Source organism: Peromyscus leucopus, chromosome 9, assembly GCF_004664715.2.
Source record: "Peromyscus leucopus breed LL Stock chromosome 9, UCI_PerLeu_2.1, whole genome shotgun sequence".
Taxonomy (NCBI): Eukaryota; Metazoa; Chordata; class Mammalia; order Rodentia; family Cricetidae; genus Peromyscus; species Peromyscus leucopus.
In genome coordinates this window covers 3,457,131-3,482,945 of record NC_051070.1, presented here as the reverse complement: position 1 = coordinate 3,482,945, position 25,815 = coordinate 3,457,131, and the positions used below count along the sequence as shown (strand labels likewise).

At 48.5% G+C, this 25,815-nt stretch overlaps 1 protein-coding gene across 3 annotated transcripts in view; it reads left to right on the top strand.

The window, feature by feature from the left end:
- Farp1 (FERM, ARH/RhoGEF and pleckstrin domain protein 1) overlaps positions 1–25,815 on the top strand; it is a 276,756-nt gene that overhangs the window by 49,934 nt on the left and 201,007 nt on the right. For all 3 annotated transcript variants that reach the window (XM_028868230.2, XM_028868231.2, XM_028868229.2), the window contains exon 2: positions 18,768–18,961. In XM_028868230.2, coding sequence (XP_028724063.1) covers positions 18,791–18,961 — 171 coding nt within the window. In that variant the 5' untranslated portion in view covers positions 18,768–18,790. The remainder of the gene's footprint in view (positions 1–18,767; positions 18,962–25,815) is intronic.

Below are 25,815 nucleotides of genomic sequence, written 5' to 3'. Positions count from 1 at the left end.
GGTGTGCACCACCACCGCCCAGCAAATGGGGCCTTTTTTGAAGAACCAAGTTTAGGAAGATACCTTCCTTCAAAACTCTTGCGGCACATTCTTCAAGTGGCAGTCCACTTAAATATCGGTGTCCCTTGTTCTTGGGTGTGTGTGATGTGTGTGTGTGTGTACATGTGGAGATCATGGCTAGAGGGACCATCTCGGCTCCGCCTGGGCAGCTTTGCTCTTCCCTTACCCATGACGTCCTTACATTGCTAATTAGCTATAGTTGATTGTTAGCATTGATCAAGATAATTGTGAATCAGAATTTAAACATTTAATAGGATAAAACTAATGGATGTAAGGTTGAATAATGGTCTTGATGAACATAGAACTGTGAGGATCTTTAAAGAATAATTGGGGAGCAATAGAGGAAGCTGCTGATACGAACCTCTGCATACATGTATGTACATGGATGTCCTTTGCATGTGAACCCTCCCACACGGTGCACAAAGTCCAACTTTTTTTTTGCAGTAGATACCCCCTTTTGAGTGTTTTCTGTTGCTTTGGGTGGATTTTTTTCTTCCTTCAGTTTTTAAGACCAGATCTCACGATCGTAGTCCAGGCTGACCCAGAGCTCAGCAATCCTCACGCCCCAGCCTCTACTCTGCTGGTCAAGTAGGGCTTTAGACATCCTTTTAAAATACTTTTGTTCTGCTTCCGTTAAAGTATAATGAGTTTAGAATATATCCTTTTAAAAAAAAAGGACTGTTTATCTGAAACTTTGGAAGTTTGAAAAAATTCTCAGGCATATTCGTTTTCCTCGACTGAGATGAAAGGATCGTTCTGTAATTGTTTTCTCATGTCTTCCCTTTTGGTCTGTTCGTATTTTCTGTAACCGATTATACATTCTTTTGTTGTTAATTTCTGCTTACTCTTGGTTTGGTTTTGTATTTTTTGTAGTCCTTGTTCATTGTTTTATGCTCATGTGGAGAACAGAACTCATTTACTTCACTGAGGCTTTGGTAGGAGACCATTTCAGTGGGAAGATTGCTTAGTTGTTTGAGACGGTCTCACTCTTTAGACCAGGCTGGCCTAGAACTCACTGTGTAGCCCAGGGTGGCCTCAAACTTGATGGCCTCTCACCTCAGCCTCCCCAGCACTGACATTACAGGCATGAGTCACCATGTCCAACTGAAATGTTCATAGTGACTTTATTTTTTTTAAAATGCTCATTCAGGCAATGGTTTTTCTCTAACATAGAGTGTTCTCATTTGCAACTAATTGCTCAGGTTTTGTGTTCCTTTGTCCGTCTGCTCTATGATCTGAGAATGTCTAACACATGCATAGGACTGTTGTGGTAGGTAAATATTTGTGTTCAAACCAAGTTACTACTTAGGAAAACAGGAATATAATTTAAGGAAATGCATGCATTTTTTAAATTCACCATTCCCTGGTCTGATAATTTGTCTCCTCTGACCTTACTTACTGCCCTGATTGTGTATGAGTTTTATAAAGATAGCTTGTAGACTGGTAGTGCCTTTGTTTGTAGCCAATACTGGACTGGAACTTACTTGAACTTAGCACCAGCCTCCTGCCTCAGCCTGCTGAGTGCTGGATTGGTCACACACGTTTGCCACAGTGCCTGGTGTTGTCTCCTGAGGACGACACCCCTTCCCATTGCCACCAGGACAGCTGTGTGTGTTCACAGCTGAAAGTCAGGCCTGTGGTGTTTGCTCTTACAAGTGGGTGGGCGGGGCATTGGTCCTGCACCTGGCAGTCAGGGACTCCTTCCCACGTGTCCTCCCAGCTGCATGTTATTCTGCCCAAACCCCGTGGTCTCATGGCTTCTGGAGTGTGTCAGCATGTATAGCATGTGGAGGCCTGACTGAGGGAGGACCCCATCTGTGCAGCTGAGGGACGTTGTTACCCGCACTGTGTGAAGCGCCTCACGATGCACTTGTGTTTGGCTCCTCCAGGCTCCTGTAGGCGAGTCTGGTGAAACTCATTGGCTCACCACATTGTATTTGGTGGAATTCTCTGGTCAGTATTGGAGAGTAGATGTTCCTGTCTGTTCTAGACTTTGGATGCTACCTCACCAGCCCCAGGAGCTCCAGCTGGAGACCAGTCAGTAGCTCCTGTCCTGGGAGGCCTGCTGTTGATGGGTGGAACCGCCTGGCGTCTGACCAGTTTCCTTCGCTTTCCCTTTACAGTTCTTGACTCCAGGTTTTCACGGATGCTCCCAGACACATTCTCTTCTCTAAGCACCTGCCTGGAGTCCCAGTGTAGAATCTGGACTTAAGACTTGCATGTGGGTAGCGGGTTTGTGAGAGGACGGAAGTCAGCAGCCGCAGGCTTTGATGCCTGCACAGAGCGGTCTTGAGCTCCGCCCCCACCCCCACATAACTGCTGTCTCTCTAGTGATGCAGGGCTGAGGGTCAGGTCCAGGTGTCTCTGTGTCCGTAGTTCACTGGGCACCAAGCTTGCCTTTGGGCAGGAGCCATTGTCTCGGTGTCTCTGGACATTGTCTGTACGGTGTCTGCTGTGTCTTTGAGCGGTTCCTGAAGCATGCAGAGTTGAATTCCAGAGGGACAGTGACTTGTCTGTGTATTGTCTATCTCAGGCTCGGGAGGCCCTTCCACGGTGCTGGCTGGGTGCTCTTTTGATGGCTCAGGGACAGAGGCCAATAGGCACCACGGGGACATACTTTAACATGTGTTCCGTGTGGCCCCATCCCTGGGTGCGTAGAGTTTTGTCGTTTTGCTAACGGTTTCCAGACACTTTGAAAGGCCCTGATCTAGAATTACAGATAGCTTACCAAACACTATGTGAGTCTAATAGTCACCCAGCAAACACGTTGACGGTTGGTGGGTTTCTTCCATTGGTATCTGGTGTAGAATACGTAACATCCTAAGTTACCATCTTGGTCACGGTAGCTGAGTCTACTGGAAAGAGACCCTCAAGATCTGCCTGTCGACATTTCTTCATAGAAAAGGGGATGGAGAGGGTCATTAGTCCTTCACCTGAGATCCCCGCCATCCTTCCTGCACCTGTCTGCCAGCTGTATGTAACTGTGTCCGAGGGGCACATGGCCGCATGGCCTGAGGAGGGCTTAGAGTACATAGAGTGTGGGAGATTTCACTAAAGTGTGTGGGCGGGGGACGGAGTGCCGTTTGAACAGCTGCCGTCCCTGCTGGGGTGAAAACTTCTGGCTGCCTCGGTGTCACCTACTGTCCCGTAAGCCCACTGCACTCGCCGTTTCTCTGAGCTGGACTTGGTTGGATCATAGTTTGCTTCCTCATTGGTGAGTGTGTTCAAACCTCCCCAGGAGACATTCCCGCCCTGGCGTTCTCAGTGGGTTTTGTGGCACAGAGCTTGACTGACGGACACTTGGGGGAGAGGGAGGGAGCGTTTGGGAGGCTGTGTGAGGGCACCTGGAAAGGCTGAATCATAGCGTCCCTGGACTTGTCATCCCACACAGGCGGTGGCTGAGCACTGGGTATCAGTACAGACCCTGGACATCTGGATCTCACTCTCTGACTGCCACTGGGCAGCAGGGGTTCCTTGGTGGGTTGGCTTAACCTGTGTTGCCTCAGTCTCCTTGTGAGGATTTAGGGAGTGAGAAAGGTCTTAGGCCTGTACTTGATGGAGAAGGTGCAACAGGAGTGTTGGTTGGGTTAAATTAACATCCCCCACCTTTAGGGGTGTGGCCTTTTTGGAGGAAGTGTGTCCCTGGGAGGGGGGAGTGGCTTTGAGGTTCCAAATGCTCAAGCCAGGCCCAGTGTCTCTCTCTCTTCCTGCTGCTTGAAGATCTGGAGGTAGAATGATCCACTACTTCTCCAGCACCACGTGTGCCTGCATGCCGCTGACGAAACCTCGGAACTGTAAGCCAGACCCAATTAAATCCTTTTCTGTATAAGACTTGCTGTGGTCATGGTGTCTCTTCACAGCAATAGAAACCCAAAGACCCCTCCCCGCCCCACACTATACGGATGATTAAGTTAACTTTATGGTGCATTCCAGACGGTCCTGGTTGGGGTTGAGCCTGGTGGCCCAGCTGTTGTTCTGTTTTATAGAGTGGCCTCAGGTGTGTGAACAGTCCAGCCTTTGCTTCTCCCTTGAAGCAGGCTACAGCAACAGTGCATCATTCCTAGTCATTCATTTTTTGACATGGACAACGGTGTTTAATTGAATACCTCATGTGTCAACCAGGCTGACATTTAAACTTCCTCATTATTTCACAAGGGGTTTGGCTTTCTTATTATGTATATATTCCCTGACATTTCACTATTTAATTAATCATTGATTCTGAAGGAAGGACATGGTACCCTTGACACGCGTGTTTTATTGTGTCTTTGGATTATGGTAATACTGCACAGTTGTGACTCAAATAAGATTGGAGTAGACTGTCTTTAGTGACTCCGTTGTGAGGGGAGAGGAGGCCTCTGATTTACACTTTGTGGATTTGGCAAGCTTTAAACAAGTGGTTTTTGGTTATGTTAGTGACTATGACACAGGATATAGAAACATTTCAGTTTGCACATTGCTTTCCTATTTGTGCTGTTATATTTATTTACTCATTTTTGAGGTAGGGTCTTCGGTCACTGAGGGTAGCCTTGAACCTGCTGTGTAGTGGGGGATGACTTTAAATTTATGATCCTCCTGCCTCCACTCCCCAAGTGCTGGGATTACAGCCTCATACCGCTACGCCTGTTCTTTGCAGTGATTGGCTGGACTCTGAGCTTCTTGCTTGCTAGGTAGGCACCAGCTGAGCTATGTTCCAGGCATTGATTTCTTCAGTATTCTTTCCAGAGAGTGTGAAACCTCGACAATCTTAGAGGTCATAAACGGGAAGCAAAGTTTTTATTGACTATTTCTTTATTAAATAATCAGCTTGCTGGGAATATGTTGGCTTGATTTAGAAGCAAACTTTGCTTTGTGGCGTACTAAAGGAAGTACCTAGTGCTTTTTGTTGTTGTTGTTTACTCCAAACATATGTAGTTACTAAACCTTCCATTTTCTCACGAACTGAAGGAGACACTTTTATCTAGGGCCTCTGAGATAAGCTCAATTACCTGACAAGTCAAGACAGCAAAATAACCTGCTGGGAACGAGATATGAGCTGGACGGGGCTAGACGCTGATAGAGCAGTGTCTGCCCACTGAACCCTACGGCTTGGCTGTCATTCCCAACCTCAAGTTGATCCTGCGCCCTTGGAGGTAACATCTACTCCCTTCCACTTCTCTGACTGGAAAGTTTTTCAAAATCACCACACACCTGGAAGCAGCCATGGCGTCTTTCAGCAGAAGGCTGGTTAAACAGTGGTACACCCGTTCAGTGGAGTAGTCCTCGGTGGCAGAAGGAAATGGGTGACCGAGTCACATACACCTTAAGATCTGAGGCTTCGGTGACGAGGCCCGTGCTGGCTTGCATGAGAGTGGCCCCCTTGGGCCGTATATTCGCAGGTTGGCTCCCCAGTTGAACTGTTGGGGAACAGTGGGGAGGTGTGGTCTTGTTGGAAGGGGTGTGTCACTGGAAGTGGGTTTTTAGGTTTCAAAAGCCCATGCCAGGTCCCGTGGCTTGCTGCCCGAGGATTAGGATGTAAAGCTCTCGGCTACTTCTGCATCATCATGACAAGCTTCTGAAACTGTAAGCAGCACCCCCAGCTAAATGCCTTCCTTTACGAGCATTGCCGTGGTCATGGCGTATCTTCACAGCAATAGAACGCCAAGACAGGCCATATACTGTGCAATTCTCCTTAATGCTCATCTGGAGAAGATAGAGCTCTAGACACAGAGTGGATGTCTGGGTGAGGTTTAGGGAAGGAAGGATGCATAGATGGAGAACAGATGTCCGGGCATAGTCATCTGAATGCCACTGCAGTGATACAGCAGTCAAACCTGTGCAGTGTGTGGCATAAACATGAGGCCCCAACGCAAGAACACACCTTAGTTAATGATCATCACTGTTGGTCCATCCTCCGCCCATCACAGAGTTACCACACTCAGGAGAGAGATGCACCGCTGTGAAGCCGTATGAAGAGAAAAGGTGTATGGGAAAATGCTCCTGTCCAGTCTTTCTAAACAACTGCTGTGAAAAGAGTCTCTTTATTAATTACAGGCTGAGGCACTTGGTGTCCACGTGACTGTCTGCTGCCTCCGTCTGTCAACCACTGCGTGGGAACACGTAGTGTCCAGAGCGAAAGGACTTTTCCTAGTCTTTGTCCTCAATTCCACTCGTCTCTCATTCTCCCCTTTTTATTTTCTTGCCTCTGCTCACCTGGACTTAGCACCTGGCCCGCTCCTGCTCTGCAGTGGATGCTTAATGAAGACTGTCGAACACAAAAATGTGTGTATGATCCACTCGGGCCACCTGCCACCACTGATATTTAAAAAAACACATGTTTCCCCCTTTCCAATATAGTATCTCCCCAATTGGTGGCCTTCAATTCACAGTGTTCCTGTGACCACCTCTCAGGCTCTAGAATTACGGGTGTGCACCTCCATATCCAACCTGTTCCCCTGTTTTCAGGGTCCAACTCAGGTGCCAGTTCTTCAGCCTGTGGGAGACGTGAGAATTCAGGACAGCACCGTGTCTGAAGTAAGCGTGCAGGCTTCACAGTCGGCTCGGAGCACCTGCTCTTTCTCATCTGGTGTCCCTCTCTCTTCCACCTTCATTTCCTAAGGGCAGAGCTGTCTGGTGTGATGGGAAACAAATCACTGTTTCCCAAGCACAAGCGCATTTGCTGTAGTCCTGCCAATGCCTACGGGTGGTGATGAGCTCTATCCTTGTGACCCTAGGCGATATGCCTTAGACATCAGATACCTGTTTGTATAGATGTTGAGTGAGTAAATCGGGTAGCAGGCTTTGCCTTCACTGTGGCCAGGCAGCCAGGGGTTGGGCACTCACCACACATTTGGAGAGGCTGTCCTATGTCATTCCAGAAGAGAACCTTTTGGTGAATGCCTGTGATTAAAGAGTGTGAGTTTGGCTCGGCTTAAGAAATGTGCCTGACTTGCTCAGCTATGTTCATATCAGCATTGTTTGTAATAGCCAAAACCTGGAAACAACCTAGATGCCCTTCAACTGAAGAATGGATAAAGAAATTGTGGCACATATACACAATGGAATACTACTCAGCAGAGAAAAACAATGACATCATACGGTTTGCAGACAAATGGATGGATCTAGAAAAAATCATCCTGAGTGAGGTGACCCAGACTCAGAAAGACAAATATGGTATGTACCCACTCTTAGGAAGATACTAGATGTGGAACAAGGATGACTGAACTGCTACTCACATCACCAGTGAGGCTACCTGGAAAACGGGACCCCAAAAAAGACATGGAGAAATGGATGAGATCTACATGAACAGCCTGGTCATGAGTGGGAACAATGAAGAGCGACGGTCGAGGGAAAGAGAGTGGGAGATCCTAGCTGGATCAAGAAAAGAGAGGGAGAACAACGAATAGGAGACCATGGTAAATGAAGACCACATGAGAAGGGGAGGAAGCAGAGAGCTAGGGAGGCCCACGGAGATCCACAAAGATACCGCCGGAAAAGACTGCTGGCAATGGACGAGAGACGGCAGGAACTGACCTACCCCGGTGATGGGATGGCCAGACACCCTGTTAGTTGTGCCATAAACCCCATCCAAGGAAGGTCTGAGGAATCTGGATGCAGACATCCATGGCTGGGCCCTGGTGGAGCACTGGGAGTCTAATTAGTGAGAAAGAAGAGGGTTTATATGAGCGAGAATTGTTGAAGCCAGGGTTGGATAAAGCACAGGGACAAATAGCCAAACGAATGGAAGCACAGGATCTATGAACCAAAGGCTGAGGGGCCCCCAACTGCATCAGGCCCCCTGAACGGGTGAGACAGTCATTTGGCTTGATCTGTTTGGGAGGCAGCCGTGTGTTGGTGCCGGGTCCTGGCTTGTTGCATGAGTTGGCTGTTTGAATCCTGGACATATGCAGGGACACTTGGCTCGGTCTGGGAGGGGGGACTGGTCCTGGCTGGACTGAGTCTACCAGGTCGATCCTGGTCCTCAGGGGAGACCTTGATCTGGAGGAGGTGGGAATGGGGGGTGGGATGGGGGAGGGGGAGGGGGGCGAGAGTAGGAGAACAGGGGAATCTGTGGCTATTATGTTGAACTAAATGATGTTGTAAAATAAATTTACTTAAAATAAAAAATTAAAAAAAAAAAAAAAAAAAAGAAATGTGCCTGGATTTTACTGCCGAGACATCATTCTTGGGACACCGAGAGGGGCTGGCAGCTGCGGCTCCTCACAGGAGTCCGCTTGCACCTGACATGATCCTCACATTGGCTGTCCTGGTTTGCCTTTTGCCAACTTGACAAGCTGGAGTCATCTGGGCAGAGGAACCGCCATCAGACTGGCCTGTAGACAAGTCTTTGGGGATGTGGTCTTGATTAATGATTGATGGGGGAGGGCTCCGCTACGGGTGTTAACCCTGGGCAGGTGATCCTGGGGCATATAAGAAAACAGGCTGAGTATGTCTTGGGGAGCAAGCCGGTAAGCAACATCTCTCCATGGTCTCCACAACAGTTCCTGCCTCAAACTCCTGTCCTAACTTTTCTTCATGATGGATGGACTGTAAGCTGTGAGAAGAGATGACCTCTTTCTTCCCCAGGTTGCTTTTGGTCGTGGTGTTCTGTCATTTCAGTAGGAAGCAGATTAAGACGGGGCCTTTGTACCTGGAGGTGAAATAGAGCTGAGGGAATGTGGGTGATTAGAATCTGCAACTGGCCATCTCCAAAATTTGAATTACTGCTTTGTTTTTTTGTTTTGTTTTTTTCTGCCCTGGTTTCCTGATCTCCTGAGGGACAGAAGAGCTTTCAGTTCCCAGTTCCATTTTGTCAATGCACATCCTTGGAATGCAGGAAGTGTGCTCCCTCACATCGGTGGGAGCGTAAACAAAGGTAGCATCTTGGTCGAGAGAAGGTTAGAGTGTAAATTGAAAATTGATTGGCATGGGTTGGCCTCTTTTCTTGCCGTGATCTGTCGGAAACAGACAGTTATTCAGTGTGTGTGGGAGTTCCCCTGGCAGGGAGTGATCTCGTGGTGAAGTGGTGAGTGTGTGTCAATTGGTCAAGGATGCTGGGCTTACACATCTCGTCTACACTGACCCTCCTGGGACCTCTGAGCACCAGAGCTGTGCTGTCACCAGGCTGGTGAGGTGGCACATACCTGTCATCCCAGCACATGGAGCATTTGGGAGACAGAGGCTGGAAGGTCAGGAGTTCAAGGCCATTGTCAGTTGTGTAATGAGTTCAAAGCCAGTGTGGGGACTGTTGGATCCTGTCTCAAAAGAACAAAAATGAACAGTGATTCCCAGGCTAGAACCTCCATTGGAGCACTCAAAGTCTTATCAAGACACAGATCTGGGGGGCCTGGCTGAGATGGAGAACCCGTGTGTCTTACTAGTTCTCGGGCGGTACTGCTGTCTGTGACTCAGTGGCTCTACAGAGATGGCAGGTGAGGAGAGGATGCAGAGTGCATGTGCCCCAGAACCCCTGCCCTACAGACGTCGAGTCCACTGAAGAAAGAGACATGCTGTCACATTGCAGGGACATGGAGCCCTCTCTGCCCCCCTGGCACCTGGACTCTTGCTGACAAGGCGGGAAGAGGAGAAAAGCCCAGGCAGTATGTGGCTGTGAGTTAATAATGCACATCTAACTCCAGGGAGAGGAGAGTGAGGGAGTCCTCGGGAAGAGGCCTGCTGGAGCCGGGGAGGTGAGGGGGTGCGGAAAGCCTTGCTGGAAGGAGGTGAGAACTTGCAGGCTCATGTCAGCAGGGCCCTGTGGGCTGAGCATTAATTAGTTCACGGGGAACAGTGACTGAAGAGTAGTGAGCTGCAAAGCTGGGTATCTGGACATTTTCCTTGGCGTTGGGCAGACTCGGGTTTTTAGTTAAGGACATGGTTACAACTGGACATTTGAATTTTTTTTTCTTCCCTAGGGTAGGGATGCTGGAGACCTCAAATTGGATTTCTTTTTTCTTTCTTTCTTTCTTTCTTTCTTTCTTTCTTTCTTTCTTTCTTTCTTTCTTTCTTTCTTTCTTTCTTTCTTTCTTCCTTCCTTCCTTCCTTCCTTCCTTCCTTCCTTCCTTCCTTCCTTCCTTCCTTCCTTCCTTCCTTTCCTTTCTTTCCTTTCTTCTTTCTTTCCTTTCTTTTTTTTGGTTTTTCATGACAGGGTTCCTCTGTGTAGTTTTGCGCCTTTCCTGGATCTTGCTCTGTAGTCCAGGCTGGCATCAAACTCAGATTCGTCTGGCTCTGCCTCCTGAGTGCTGGGATTAAAGGCGTGCGCCACCACCGCCCAGCCTCAAATTGGATTTCTTAAATAACATGTAAAAACTGCTAAAAATAGAGATGTTCCTTTTATTCAGTTTCCTTAGAAGTAAGTGTTCCCTAGAAATTTGGGGGGGGGGTATTTAATTTAGATTTAATTAAAATGAATATTTTCTCTGAGACAGTCTCATGTGCTGCACAGTCATGTAGCTGGGGATGACCTTGAACTTCTGATGCTCCTGCTTCTCCAGAGTGTGGAGTTACAGGCATGCACCCCCATGCCTGGTTTAAATCAATATAGCACGTTACATGTTCTCAGTGTTTACTTGGTAGGTGAGGAAGATGGAGGTGCTGATTACAGTTGCCTTTTCTTAGTTCATCTTACCCCTCCGGGCTGCTGGGGTAGACCAGCCACTCAGAGATGGCCCCGTTCCTGGACAATCGGCGGATCCGAGCCGCCTCCCTTCTGAGCCACCTGGGTGGTATACAGTTTCTCTTGCTCAAATAAGTCAACCCGTCTGCCAGAATCGCTGCTGCTGAGCTCTCTCAGAACTCCTTATCAAAGTGCCCGGGAGACGCCAGGCTGAGCTGTGTGGTCTCCGGAGGTGCTGCTCCTGGCAGGCAGAGGTCTGGTTTGTCTCCACCCTCCCCTCCTCCTGGGGCCTGGCAAAGGGACCAGGAACACAGGGTGTCTTTGTCCTGGTAGTTCCCAGCTCCCACAGGCAGAGCGGATGAGCGGAGCTGTTGGAGACAGTCGCACACCCTTCTCACTTCGCGCTCCCAGGTGTCCGACACACTTGACTTTTGTCCCACAGTGTGGCACAGGCACACTCCTTCGACCTCCTTGTGTGGCATCCGAGAAATGTTCCAGGAGCTCCAGGTGGCAGCCTCTCCGATCCTGCCCATCTTCCTCTGGGGTTTCTCCTGTGAATAACAACTTGGGATGTGTTTTTCCTAAGCTGGAACTTGTAAATCGCTTACATTTAAAACTGGAAGGGGAATACTATTGTGTGCAAATAATTCCTTGTCACCCATTTTGATTTATAGGTATCCCTTCTCACTGATTTTATTTTATTAATTTATGTCTAGATAGGGCTGGAATCCTCAGCAGGACTAGGAAAGGAAAAATTATTTACTTATATCCTAGTAGGTAATATAGGGTATAATTTTGCAAAAATGAGGTTTTTTTTTATTGCATTTATTAATGTGTGTGTGTGTGTGTGTGTGTGTGTGTGTGTGGTCAGAGGACAGCTTTCAGGACTTGGCTTTCTCCTCTCAAGTGGGTCCCTAAGATGATACAGTTTGTCAGGACTGTGGACAAAGCACCTTTCCCCGATGAAGCATCTCACTGGCCTGGCCGCGCTTGCGTGTGTATGCATGTGTATGTGTGTGTGTGTACATGTGGGCCTCATATGAAGGCTAGCGGGTGACTCTGGTGTCTTTCTCTGTGTCATATTTTTTTGAGGCAGGGCCTCTGGCTGATCCCGGGGCCGGCTGTTTTGTCTGCTTGGCTCTTGTGCCCCACCCAGGGCTGTGCCTGGTCTTTCTGTGGGCTCTAGGGATCTAGACTCAGGTTCTTGAGCTTATCTAGTAGGCATCCTTGTTCACTGAGCCATCTCCCCAGATCACTCTGTCTCACAGAATTTAAAATGTCTGAAAAAGTGTGCAGTAAAGAATGAGTTTCCAGTCCTGGTGTTAGCCTTCACCAGTGTGTTGGCGAGTCTCTGTGCTCTTGACACTAACTAGAGTTATCTGAAAGGCGGCAACCTCAGTTGAGGAAATGCCGCCACACGTATCCAGCTGTAAGGCATTTTCTTAATTAGAGATCAACGGGGGAGAGCCCAGACCATGGTGGGTGGTGCCACTCTGGGCTGCTGGTCCTGGGTTCTATAAGAAAGCAGGCTGAGCAAGCCATGAGGAGCAAGCCAGTCAGCAGCACCCCTCCATGGCCTCTGCGTCAGCTCCTGCCTCCAGGTTCCTGTCCTGATTTTCTTCCATGATGAACAGTGCTGTGAAAGTGTAAGCCATTTGGGTTTATTTAAAGCCTGCTGGGTTTTGTTGTATTTTTTGTGTTTTTAGAAGTGTCTTTACAACCTTCACAGTGCAAGTGACTTTTGAATGAGCTGCTTTTCATTGTTTGGCTACTTCTTGTTTTCCTGAAGTTTATCTTCTAGTAGTTTCTTTTAAAAGGGTGCGAGACACATTTCTCAGAATTCTCACCCGTTGAGCACATTAGGCTGCTTGTATTTGAGTGAATCTTTGCCCTGGCTTAAAATTTTGATTCTTCAAATGTCTGGGGTTGTTTCTGGAGCTTAGTCTTTGGATATGGTCATGGAGAAATCGCACCTCTGTCGCACCTCTGTTCTCTATTTTAATTGAACTTTCTGCTCAGGTGCCTAAATACTTTTTCATTTTCCAAGACCGGTGAAGTGTCTTGGCAGTGGTTCTTTACTTACTGTTGGAACGTGATGTGCGTTTAAAGAAGTTTACATTTTTCCTGTTGTATTTACTCATTTGTACGTTTGAATGTAGGTGCACACATGCTGTGGCGTGCCTTGTGGTGGTCAGTTTTTCCATCAATCTGGGGGTCCCAGGTACTGAACTTGGGTTGCGAGGCTTGGTGGCAGGTGCCACCTTTGTCTCCCCATTCCCAGCTTATCTTTCTGGAATGTTTTCCTAAATCATGCCCTAAACAACGTGTTCCCCTTTTCTGAGTCTGCGGAGGCATGCGGATCATGTCTCATGTCTTCTCTATCTTGTTTTCCCCCGTTTTCAGCCCCTCTCCTTCTCTGAACCACTCTCCTTGAAGTGCCCAGGACTTCACCAGAGCACAGCTCCTTTGATTGCTTTCCATCTGGCCCACATTTTTGTGATACTGCCTGGAGACGCTTTCAAATCTCCAAGACCTCAAGTGGGTTAGGTTTTGGATTCTTTTAGATATTGGAATATTTTGGGATGAGATCTTATGGTCCAAACAAGGTTGTTTATCTTTCCATCTTATGCAGGTAGCCCAAATGTAAATTTTGAGTGTTTCCAGTCTCACATGGGGTCAGACTAGGACTTTTCCATTTGGGACACGATATTGGTGCTTAGGAAGTTTCGGATTTGGGCCAGGCATGGTGGTGCTCACCTTTAATCCCAGCGCTAGGAGACAGAGGCAGGCAGATCTCTGTGACTTTTGAGGCCAGCTGCTCTACATAGCAAGTTCCAGGGCAGCCCGAGTTACCTAGAGAGACACTAAAGAAGTTTTGGATTTGGGAATGTTTCAGATTTTGGATTAAGAATTTTCATCACCCTTGTGTGCCTCTGTGCTGATTTCCTGCTGGTGTCCTTGGTTTCTTCTAGGCCCCCATATGCTTTTGTGTATATGATCTCATTCATTTTATCAAGTCTCGTGAACTTACGATGGTATGTTTGGGCAATTCGGCAGGTGGAGCTGCAGACCCTCCTGCCTCTGCCCCTGGTGTTGTTGGGATTACACTTGTGTGCCACCGTGCCCACTTCCTGGCAAGAGTTTAATCTGTTGTAAATGACATCTCTGTCATCGGTGATCTCTTGACATTTGTTATGACTGCTTTCTTTTTTGTTTTTGTCATTTTGAGACACTGCCATGCTGTGTAGCCCAGGCTGGCTTCACACGTGGGCTTCGAGAGCTGGAGTTTCTGGTGTGCCCGGTCCACTGCTTGCTTGCCTGCTTGCATCTTATCGGGACCCACCTTCATTAGTAGAGGAGGCTGTGTTTTTCATTTTGTGCTTTTTGTTTGTTTGTTGTTTATTAGGTAGCTCTCTGTAGGAATCTCACACACAGGAGGCTGACAGGGATCTGCCCCTGCTAGGAGGGGTTCTTAGAGCTCCTGGGGTGTGTGACAGAAACTTAGGTGAAGCCTGGCTGTGTCTATGCTGTGGTCTCTGCCTCCCCCTCTTCCCTCTCCATGTGGCTTGCTCGTGGGGTTCCTCACTTGGTCCTGCCTGTGCCCAGGGAAGCCGTTCTGCACAGCTGCCTCTGTCGTTCTGAGAACACCACTGCTGGTTTGTAGCCAGGGGATTCTGTTCTGGAGAACCAGGCTTTATATTGGTCTGAGATCTGCAGCTGGGACAGAACTTGTCAGGCATTTCATCTCTGGGTGACCTTCACTGAAGTCTGGCCACCCCTTGGGAGTCCAGATGTCTTTGCATCTCAGGGAAGGAGTGTGCGTTTTATGTTGTGCACCTTATTGCTTTTGGGGAAGTTCCAAGAGGAACTCTTGAAGCAGGGACATTGTGGCACGGCAGCTCTTGTTGGTGTCTCTGCCAGATAAAGTTTTTGTTCCTTTACTCAGTTAAAGTGACATTCCAAGGACATGTGAGGAGCAAAGTAGCTTTGTAAGCTCTGAACTTTTAGGTGTGGAATGCCACAGGACTGATATCTTGTCCTCTCCTTGACTGTCCCTCAGGGCATCCAGGCGGCTGGGGAAGTCAGTAGAGGCTAACAGAGCCCAAGTTAATGTATGCACAGGGTTGGTTAGGCTTGTTTCCCGGAAGACAGCACTGCAGGATTGTGGGCTGCTTCTCAGTTGGGATGTCAGGCATTTGAAGCATCCCTGTGATGTTGTCTGGGCTTACTTAGGATGTGTCACTTGAAGCCTGTGACTGAGTTTACATGTGAATTCAACAGAGCTTTCTATGTTCAGCAGCCGACCACGTTCTAGCATGTAAACAGAAAGCAAGTGTGACATCCTTTGGGAAATGACAATACTCAGAAGTAGTACAAGAATGGGGTCATCTGAGGGCTATGGAGAAAGGAAGTTTAGATACCAGGTCTGTAAATCATGCTCGGGTGGAGATTTAGAAACCAAGGTGCTAGAAGTGTGCACATACACCCGAGGATCTTGGGAATGAAGACATTCATCTCAGGAGATAAGGACAAAAGACTTGTGTTTGTAGGCAGGGCTGTGGGGATGGAGAGCTGGGAGGGTAAAGCTCCAACTCCTGCACCTTGGGTGGGTGGAGGAGTGATGTGGGAGAATAGGTTCCTCCCTTCCTACCTGGTATCAGCTGCCTGGCTTGGGGCTCAGCACACAGTAACACACACACACACACACACACACACACACACACACACACACGAGGCTGGGAATGGGGAAGATGCACTTGACTGCAAGTGTGGTCTACCCTGAAGGTTATATTATTTTTAACCACAAGATATCAAATAACAACACATCCATGGAAGTAATTTTGCATGGTTTATGGAGAGGATCTTGAGCCCTGTTGACTTCATAATGAATACAGCAGCACCCACACCTGACTCATTGCGCACCCCTGGGTGTCCTGTCTTCCACTCCACAGGAGATACCATGCTCAGAATTGTAGGTTGGCAGTCCAGTCTTGTCTCTCCCTAGACCACATAACCAAGCAGATTCAAGCAGGAGCTTGGTGAATGTTGATTTGTGCCAGAGATTAGAAAGACATCAGGTAACTGAGTAGAGTCTTCAGTGGGTGTGTAGGAAGGAGAGGGCCAGTCCTCCTAAGGCTGGTCTGTAACTGTTCCCTCTCATGGGACCCAGACTTTCAGGGCCGTATAGAAGTGAATAGTGGCCTCTCACGTCTCAGTGTGGGATGATGGGGGTGGGAGAAGCAAAAGGCGAGGTGCTTCCTAAAATGTGCTCGTGTCCCTTTCTGATGGGTGTGGGACGCAGGTCCCAGTAGTTGGAGTCAGTGATGCGAACTGTGGGTGGAGCCCCATACTCTATCCTAGCGTCTTTGGACCACTCTATGCATATTGTGAGATTGTGAAGGTTTTACCATGAAGGGAAAAAGGCCCATGAGGAAGTTCCTGGGAAACTTCTTGGGGACTTGCTTCCACAGGAGAGGGAGCTGAATGAGCTGGGCAGGGAACCTTCTAGAATAAGGTTTACAAGCCCGCTGGCTGTTTCCAAGGATCAGAGCCCAGTGTAGTGTCTTTCAGAGTCGTCAGAAGCACCTCAGCTTCGTCTCCGTCACTCAGTGCCTCTGTATTCTCTCCCTCCTTCCTGATTTCTTGTCCCCCCTTGACCCTTCACTATGGGACACGGTTAGTCTTTTGCTTTTGGGGTTCCACAGTCACCCCCTTTATTCACACCCATGATTTTTACTTGTGCAGTGTTCTGGGTGGTTTTGTGTGTCAACTTGACACAAGCTAGAGTCGTCAGAGGAAGGAGCCTCAGCTGACGAAATGCCTCCGTGAGATCCAGCTGTGGGGCAATTTCTCATTTAGTGGTCAATGGGGGAGGGCCCAGCTCATGGTGGGTAGTGCCATCCCTGGGCTGCTGGTCCTGGGTTCTATAAGAACATGGGCTGAGCAAGCCATGGGAAGCAAGCCAGGAAGCAGCTCCTGCCTCTGAGATCCTGCCCTGTTTGATCTCCTGTGCTGACTTCTTCAGTGATGAACAGCACTGCTGAAGTGTGAGCCTAATAAACCCTTTCCTCCTCAACTTGCTCTTTGGTCATGGTGTTTCATTGTAGTAATGGAAACCCTGACTAAGACATACAGTAAGATGGACTCTAAGCCTAGAGCCTACGTCCATCCCCACCTTCCTAAAAGCCTAGGACAGGCCCACCCCTGTTCTCCCGCCTCCCCCTGCCCTGACGTCACATTCCCCAATCATCCCAGTCTCACCCACTTCCCCAGTAGCCAGCCTCGTGCAGCGCGGGTTACTTTGTCTGCAGAAGCGGGCTCATCAGGCAATCTTTCCGTCTCCATCTCTGTTCAAGTATCACCTCGTGTGTGAGTCATCACAGTCACTTAAAGATGGACTCCCTCCGCCCTCCCCTTATATTCCACATCATATGTCATCTGCCGGCCCCTTTTCCTAAAGTTGTGTTTCTGTGGCTCAGTACTGCCCTTGTGGCTCAGTACTGCCTATGGGGTGAAGGCTGTGTTCTCAGCCAGGCATTTGAGGGTCTCGGGAGTCTAATTTTGGCTAAGTTTATCTTTAACTCTTGATTCACACTATCCTTCCATCTTGCCATCTCTTTCCCCTCCCTCCCTCCCTCCCTCCGTCCCTCCTCCAGTAGCTCCTCCTCTGTACATGTATGGAGGTCCCAGGACAGGGTCTCTCTTAACATGGATTCATTCATCTGCTTGTGCTTAGCCTGTGAGCTCCAGGCCACTCCGTCTCTGCTTCCCCAGGGCTGGGGATGAGCCCGGCAAGTGCTCTGCCAGCAGCCTTCTTCCCAGTCCCACAGCATCTTAGGTCCCCCACAAAGTGCTGTTCACTTTCCTAGAACGTCTTTCCCATCTGTGCTTCATGTTTCTTGTTTTGCTTTTTGTTTTGTTTGTGTTGTCCAAGGTTTGTAGCCAAGCTGAGTTCAGTTTTCCCCTCTTCCCGCAAGGAGACCCTCCCCGTTGACAGTTGTATCTTGAGTTGACTTCTTTCCTGTGTGCTCTGGTGACACAGAGAAGCCAGATAGGGCCCTGCTGACCACCAGTCCTTCAGCAGCCATCGCGAGCTTCGTGCCAAACTGAGCCTCAGTAGGTCCTGAGGTACAGAGAACACTCAAGATTCAAGGCCTCTTTAGGTGTTCCTTGTGCTGTTGGGGGAGGTCACCAGGCTTAGCCGTATGGAGTGACTTTGGCTCAAACCATGAGCACAGAATGGACAACAGTACCCAAGCTCTGTACTCAGTGTCCAGGAAGTGACATTTGATCTGATGTTTAAAGCAATTAAAGAACTTTCCAGGTGCAGGAAGGGTGTTCCGCCAGGGAGAGCCTGAGACAGTATGGGAGGAGGGGACAGAGGCGGGGTACCCCGAGAGAAGGGTGGACTACTTAGGGAACAAAGAAGATTGTACTTAGGTACAGTACTGTACCCAAGTATTGGCAAAGGCTTTTGGCTTCTTGGGAAGGAGGGCTAGTTGGAGGGCTGGGTGGCAAGAAAGAAGAAAATGGCGACATTCTTGCCATCAAGATGAGTTTCAGAAATGGAGAGCAAAGCCCTGGCCACAGTCTCGTAGATCTCTCTGTATGTTTATTTTCTCAGCTTATCAACTGGGAAGCCACGGTGTGTGGCCCTCTCATCTGCAGAATGACCACATTCCTTAGTATGTGACCGAGTCCCTGCAAGATAATTAGTGGGTTTTAATGACAGAGCCCAGGTCCTGTTTGCGTCTTTCCCACCCAACTTTAAAGGTGTGAGAAGTAGAGCTGGTGATTGGAGACACAGAATGATAGAGTGGAACACAGCCGAGTCTATAGTATGAATAATTAAGAGCTGACCACAAAGCTAGAAAAGAATAAGACATTCAGTATGCGAAAATGCAAATGAACACTATGGATCAAGATTTGAATGCCTCAATGTGCCGTTTCAGGCAGGTACACTGGCGGCTGCTGTTTGTGGTTCCTGTGTGGGGAACGCGTGGAGGGCTCCTTTACCTGGTGTAGAGTCTCAAAGCAGGAGGAGATCCTGCAGGTTCCCGGGGTAGTTTTAGAGGAGTCCTTTCTTCTGATACATCTCTCTTGTCGTTTCCTGCAGATATCATATAAGCTGCTTTCATCATGGGAGAAATAGAGCAGAAGCCCACCCCAGCTTCACGCCTGGGGGCCCCGGAGAATTCGGGGATCAGCACCTTGGAACGAGGACAGAAACCGCCGCCTACACCTTCAGGAAAACTCATGACTGTCAAAATCCAGATGCTGGATGACACCCAGGAGACCTTTGAAGTTCCAGTAAGCCAGGGGTTTGTCCAAGGGTGTGGGCATCTAAACATGGGAAGGTCACCGATGGCCCAGGGACATGAGATGTATGGAGAAGGTCTGTGTGCTCAGGCACCTCACTCCTCACTCCCAGCAGGCACTGGGAAGGTCAGCGATGGCCCAGGGACATGAGATGTATGGAGAGGGCCTGTGTGCTCAGGCACCTCACTCCAGTTCTGGTTCTGAGGGATCTGTTTTTCAGATCTGTACATGAACCACCTGTACATATAGTTACATGTAGAATGGCTTAGCTACAGTTTTACTCTGAGTTCCCAGACACAAATAGATGTCATCATATGTGTATGTGTGTTTTATATATTCTATATAGCATGCCTATATAGATATATATATCAAGTATAACTGATTAACGTACATTATGTGGTATACCTATATCTAAAGATATGTATGTGTTAACATTGGTGTTGGAGGGGAGGGCGGTGCTCTCAGTGGGTTGCGGTTTAATCTGTCGCTATCACAGGCAGTTCTCACTCTGGTGTGCGTGTGTGTTGGGCCCCTGTAACATCATCCTGACATGAGGAAACTGGGAGCAAGTGAGCTCATGGCCTTCCTGTATGGAAAGATTAGAAACTCTTGGCCCAGACTTTCCATGTGGCAGCTGTGGAAACAAGAGCGCTGCCCCACCCCCCACCTCCCCACATCCCAGGAAAGGGTAACGGGTGGAGTCAGAGGCCCTTAGCGCCCCATGCTGTTCGTTGAGAGCGAGAGCGCTGCTCCAGATGCTCCCCAGCCTCGTGCTAAAGACTAAGGCGCCATGCCAATTATGGGGGTGTAACCTGTTGAGGTCCCCAGAACAGAGACTGCACTTCTTAACCTTGACCAGCCAGAGCCCCCTCAGCACACTTCATGCGTCATTTTTTTGTGTTCTCTCTTGGCTACCTGCCACTGTGTTGATCGTTGATTGTAGGGGAGGAAAATCAGTCTTGACTCCGAACAACCAACCCGGAGAGCCTTTTGGAACACACCTGTTTCTAACGTGGAGGCAATCCGTTCATTATTTCTCTTGGCTAGAGTGTCTGAAACTTAATAGTCGGCATTAACGGTGGTAACCCATCATTTAATCATTTATGGGATATGATTCAGTAAATTATATTTATTTCACAGAACATTGTTCAGGGAGTGTGAATTTAAGTGTTTCAGGGAAAGATAAAGCTCAGAATGGCTGTGTTTAAAGCCACCAATTTTATCACACATTGCAAACGGCCTTTGTACCTTTTTAATTTTCTTGCTGAGGAATTCATCTTTCAAGGACTTGGCCTAGGACTTCATATTGCAGTGAACAAAGCCACTGCTAATTTCTGGAATTGTGGAATACGTTGGGAAAGCACCTGCCACCCGCTGAGAGTTCTGCCTTCTGGAACACAGGGCCCCCTTTCCCTCCCCCAGTGTTCTCTCTGCCTTGCCAGACTGGTTTGGTGAAGTATTCATTTCTCTTTCTTTTTGGTCCTGTTAGGGGCCCAGGCTCCAGCAACGCTCTCTGTTAAATGGCGTTCCTGTGCAGGCTGCGGTGGAGGAGCTATCAAGTGTGCGCACAGACTGAGGGAGCCCTGTACTGTATTCCACTGTGGTTCTTGACAGAGAGCAAAGGTCACCACTCCATACCAAGCTACCATCTGCGTAGAAGCTGTGTAGACACTCTGTAGTAATAGAATTCTATTTTTGTCTTTTAAAATTCTTTCAGGGGGGCTGGAGCAACAGCTGAGCTGTTCAAATATAAGCACAAGACCTGATTTGGATTTCCAGAACCCATGTTTAAAAGCAAAAACAAAAACCCGTCTTGGCAGTGCGTACTTGTCATCTCAGAGTGGAGGACTTGGAGACAAGTGACTCCCTTGGGCTCACTGGCCATCCACCCTAGCCTGTTTGGTCAGTTCCTGGCCAGGGAGAGATCCTGTCTCAAAATAAAGGTAGAAGACACCAGAGGAATACCCTGAGGTCGTTCTCTGGCCTTCACACACATGCTTGTACATGCACACACATGCATACACACAAGTACTCACCTTCATAATTTTTGATAGAGCTGTTCTTTCCATGTTTAACCCTTCTTTTTCATTCCATGTCTCCTGAAACTCTTGTGTGCCCTTAATAGCCCTATTAGTTTAGACACTGCCTTAGGCAGTGACTGGTTCCCCACACCCAACCCCCCCTTTGCAGACCTCTTTGTATCCTTGTCAAGGTGGAACCACACCGCCTGGGGTGAAAATTCCACTTTCTCCTATGGTAGGTGTTTGTTTCTCTTGGGCAACTTTCTGAGTACCTGCTTTCAAATCCTCGGAGTGAGGCAATAGTAAGCAGCACTTCATGTTTCATGATTAAAGAAAAATGGTTCACATAAAATCTACAGTGTTTGGGTGCACATTGGGAGTTGTTTAATAGGATTTGTGGCATTTATATGCCTTTGCCGCTGGCTGCTGGCTTCTCAGGGTAGGGATCTGCTTTCTGATCTCCATGCCCCTCCCCTGAGCCCCCGCCCCCATGTGTCTGGGCAGATAGATGATTGGTGGTTATTAAGTGTTTGCCGATGGAATGCTACAGTGAATTTATTTTACAATTAGATTGTAGTAGTTTTAATATGTCTCTTCCACTCATATTTTATTTGCCTTTTTCTGTTTGGGTTCGCGTGTACCTCCTCAGCCCACGGGCAACAGATGTTTTCCTTAAACTGGCTGTAGAAAGGCAGATGGATATCAGCATGTCCCTGGCTGGAGCAGATTCTAAATCTCTGCCTTGTGCTCTTTAAGAATAGCTAGAGTCCAGGCCACCCCACAGCTGGACGCCATCAAGGCTTTATGGTGGTTCATTTGTTCCAAGGATGTGAAGGAAGGAAGGAAGGACGGACAGTGGCTTCAGGATTGCAGAAACCAGACCAGCTCGGCATAATTGCTTTACTCTCTTTGCTTCAAAGCTTTTTGCTAAGTGTCTACCAAGGCCATCTGACCCTACAAGAGTCCCCCTCTCCCATAAGGGGAAGATGGGGCATCCCAGTGAACATATTCTCATTGCACACAAGCATTTGTCCTGCAAATGAGCAGGGCAAGAAGCCAGAAGTTTCTGCAGCTTCCTAAGGGGTCTGTCTTCAGTGAACCCTGTCTTTCCCTGGGGATCGAGTCTCCTGGGCCTATTCTTACTACTTTTGTGTTAAAAATATGGATGCCGGCAAAGCACTCATTTGAAATGCAAGCTCCCTGACCAGCTCCTGCACAAGGAAACAAACCATATTCTTCATGGTGGTTTTCATCTTTTTTTTCTTGCCTTTAGAACATTTTTAATGAAGAATTGAGCCTTTTGGGAAGCCAGGGCAGTAGACACCATTTTTTTTTCCACTCGAGGCTAGCTGGGTGAGCCTCTTTAGTGTTGAACTTGGACATCTTTTTAGGTACTTCCTCTACACAGTGGAAAGTTCAGAACCAACATTTATAGGAAGCTCTGGCCTGGTGTTCTATCATCTTGATGTTGAAAACACCATGCAAATAAGCCACGCCTCACTGCTGGATAACACAGCTTTCTCTTTTTAACCAAGTTTATAAAGCACAGTGGGTCCCAAGCCTTGGAAAGCCTTCATCGCTCGAGGTGTGGGGCTCCCCTCCCCCATCAGGCTGCCTCCTGTGAAGGTCCTGAGAAGGTTTTATGTGTCTGGTTCTCCTGACCCTTCTGGGAAACAGACGTTGCTCCACCAGGGAGGATGGCTGGAGAGGCAGATGGCCACTTCTCCCCGTGTTAACTCCTCCTCCGCTGGACACTGTAGGAAGAGCTGGGGAGAGCCAAAGAGGAGCCTGGTCTTGCCTCTGAGCAGGCCTGGTAGCACTAAGGAAAATCCAGCAGGTGGTGAGAAGATGCTGCGTGCTTTGGGGGTTGGCAGGTACGGTGGTAGAGGCAGTGGACAGAATGCAGCCCCTCCAGTGGTCAGGGCCGGAAACCCCACTGGGCTGACCTCAGTTTGCGTCTTCTTGATTTCCTTAAAGCTGTCTATCCTAGCTCTCAAAGTTTGTGTGGCTTGCCTCCTTTGCCTGCCAGACTAAGTGTGAATATCTTGACTCCTGGGGATCCTGGGAGAAGGCAGGGCCCTGGCCCTGAGGGTCTACTGGAGGCAGGAACCCCTCCCTCCGTAACACTTCTGAGCCACTGGCCTTCACTGTAGCTTCTGCAGGAGCAGATCGTGGAACATGGAGACTTGTTTGCCTGGTTAAATGTGGCGGTAGTGTGGGAGCACTTATAGGCAAGGCTTTGTCTCTCACAGCCTGCAGCAGACCCGTGCCCCTGGGTCCTGACTGGACACTGCTCTCCAGCTGTGCGGCTTTCTCATCTACACACGAAGAAGCTCTGTAGCTTCCTGCCTTGGACTCTCGCAGCAGTTCCGGGAAGTACTGGGCGCCAGCCCAGCATAAAGATGAGGGAATTCACCATTGGTGCCTTTTCGGGTTCACATCAAGGCCAGGTGGCACTGGCCTCCAGTGCACAGGACCCTTCCGCTCACGCTAGTCTAACCCTGTCTAGTCCTTTTGAGACGGTATTTCACTGTGCTGCTGTGACTAGCCTGGAACCTCACTGCTTACGCCAGGGTAGCCTTGACTACAGAGATCTGCCTCGTCTTGCTTCTTTAGCTCCTTAATCTATCGGGAGGCCCCTACTTCAGCTGGTCATCCCCCCACAAGATCTTCCACATTCCCAGTCTGGACTGTTTAGTTATTGTCCCCATTTCCCGCCTAACTCATTTATCAAAATCCCAAAATGGCCAAGCTCCATCGGAGGGCAGTGTTCTTCCTTTACAGTGTCTGGCCTTTCCTCTAATTAGCCTGGAAATCTCTGGCTCCCATCTGACGCTGACAAGGAGTCTCTACATCCCTGGAATCAGACTCGGTTTCCTTATCTGCAAAATGAGGCATTTGGTCCAGATAGAAAACCTCCTTTCTCTGTCCTTTGGAAGTTGGGATGCTGTGTTGACCTCCTTGTGGATAAATCAACTTTTTGTGATTGTATTCTGGAATTCTCTAACAAGACGCTAACACTGTGGGGATTGTTGTTGTTATTGGTTCTTTTTGTTTGTTTCTGAGACATTAGTCTCTCATAAATCTTCCTGTCTCCCTTCTGAGATGGAGGTCTGTGCCACCTCTCCCTGGGTGGTGGTAAAGCAAACAAGATGTCCAAGGTCTGATCAGACGCAGTCATTACTGTACACCTAGTGAGTGCTACAGCGAAGGACATGGTAGGCGCATGGCAGTTACAGGGTATCCGGAGTCTCGGAAGTGCAGCTTTAGGGGTGTGGGGTGGTTACCCTGAAGCTCATTGAACCCCTTGGCAATGGGAGATAGGAATCCGAAATAAATCACATATTTTTCCTAGTAACACCTTGCTGATAAAAAAAAAAAAAAAAGGAACGTGTTTGTGGAAGCTGGAGAGGAGCCTTTACACGTTCCTTTGATATCATGGAAAAGACTACATCGAATTTTCTACTTTTTTTGTTGGTAGTAAAATTGCCCAAGCTATTTTGGAGTTCTCATTAGGAACATTCTAAAGTCAGGCCTTCGTGATTAAACAGGGCTTTCGTTCTATTACCTTTGCGATGAAACAGGTTTTTCATTGCTCTGACCCTCACAGAGGGTCACCTGGCCAGGTCCTCAGTGGAGGCTTGTTCTTCTGGGCTGTCTGGCTCCGCGAAGGGGCTTGGCGGTGGCAGGCAGGACTTGACAGCCACCTTCCCATCCGTGGCCTCTGTTGGCCCTCTTGGAACACCCTGTGTCTTGTCTCTGTGACCCTATGGGTTTTGCCAAGAAGAGCCCAGGCTCAACACTAGATGGGTCTTGGTCCTTTTTGGATTTCGTGGAGTTCCCGTTTTTTCTCTCTTGGCCGTCTTAGGGAATGCGTCCTGTTGGACAAGCCCTGGCCAGCCGGTTCATCGCCTGCTCCCCTCGGAGAGATGAAGTACACCTGTGCTGGGAAAGCTGGTCCCCGGGCTTGGCCGAGTTTCCGGCTCTCCTGGAGGAGCAGGATAGACCCACATAAAATTTAATTGGCTATTTGAAGCCGCGGCCCAGAGCACACGCTGCCTCTTCAGCATCAGCCCTCGGTGAGAACAAGTGTAGGGAGTTTCACGTGTCCATTGGGCTCTTAAAACCAAGCCAGACGTTGCTTTCTCCTTCTCCATGTTGCTCTTGGCTCTTCAGCCAACTTTCTGAGCTCGCACTGAAGCCCACTCTCCTGGGCCTGGGCATTTCTGTGCGTTATTTAACTTAGGATGATGAATGGGGCCTGTCTGGGTCTAGCCTCCCGAGGTTAAATTGAAAGGCTATTTTAATGGAGTTAAAAAAAAAATGTTTTTCTTTTTTTCATAAATCATTCCAGATAAATACTGTTAACCTCCCCTCCTGGTTCCTTAGACGCAGAGAGCCAAATTTAAACGTGGGCCTGCACTGCTTGTGAGCTCGCCTTTCGGTTTTAGTTACCCTAGTGATCAAAGCCCGTTACGCGGCTCAGAGATGATGTAGCTTCGAACAGCTGTTTGCTATTTTCTCCCTAAAAATAATTACTCAGAATCTGACAAATAAAAAGACTAGATGGTAATTAAGAATGTCCATTTCTGACATTTAAATGGGCCACAGTAGGAAGTTTGAGAAGTTGTTGTTTTTTTTTTCTTCTTCAAGTGGAAATAATAAAATTTCATCGTTACATCTAAGAAAACTGGGAAAGAGGGCTGTGGAGGCCCCTGGGCCCTGACTTGGCGTTACTCACCAGCTGTGTGGCTTTCTCCTCTCCACACGAGGAAGTTGACTCCAGGACTGGTGTGGAGCTAATGTGGAGGATCTTGTGGAAAA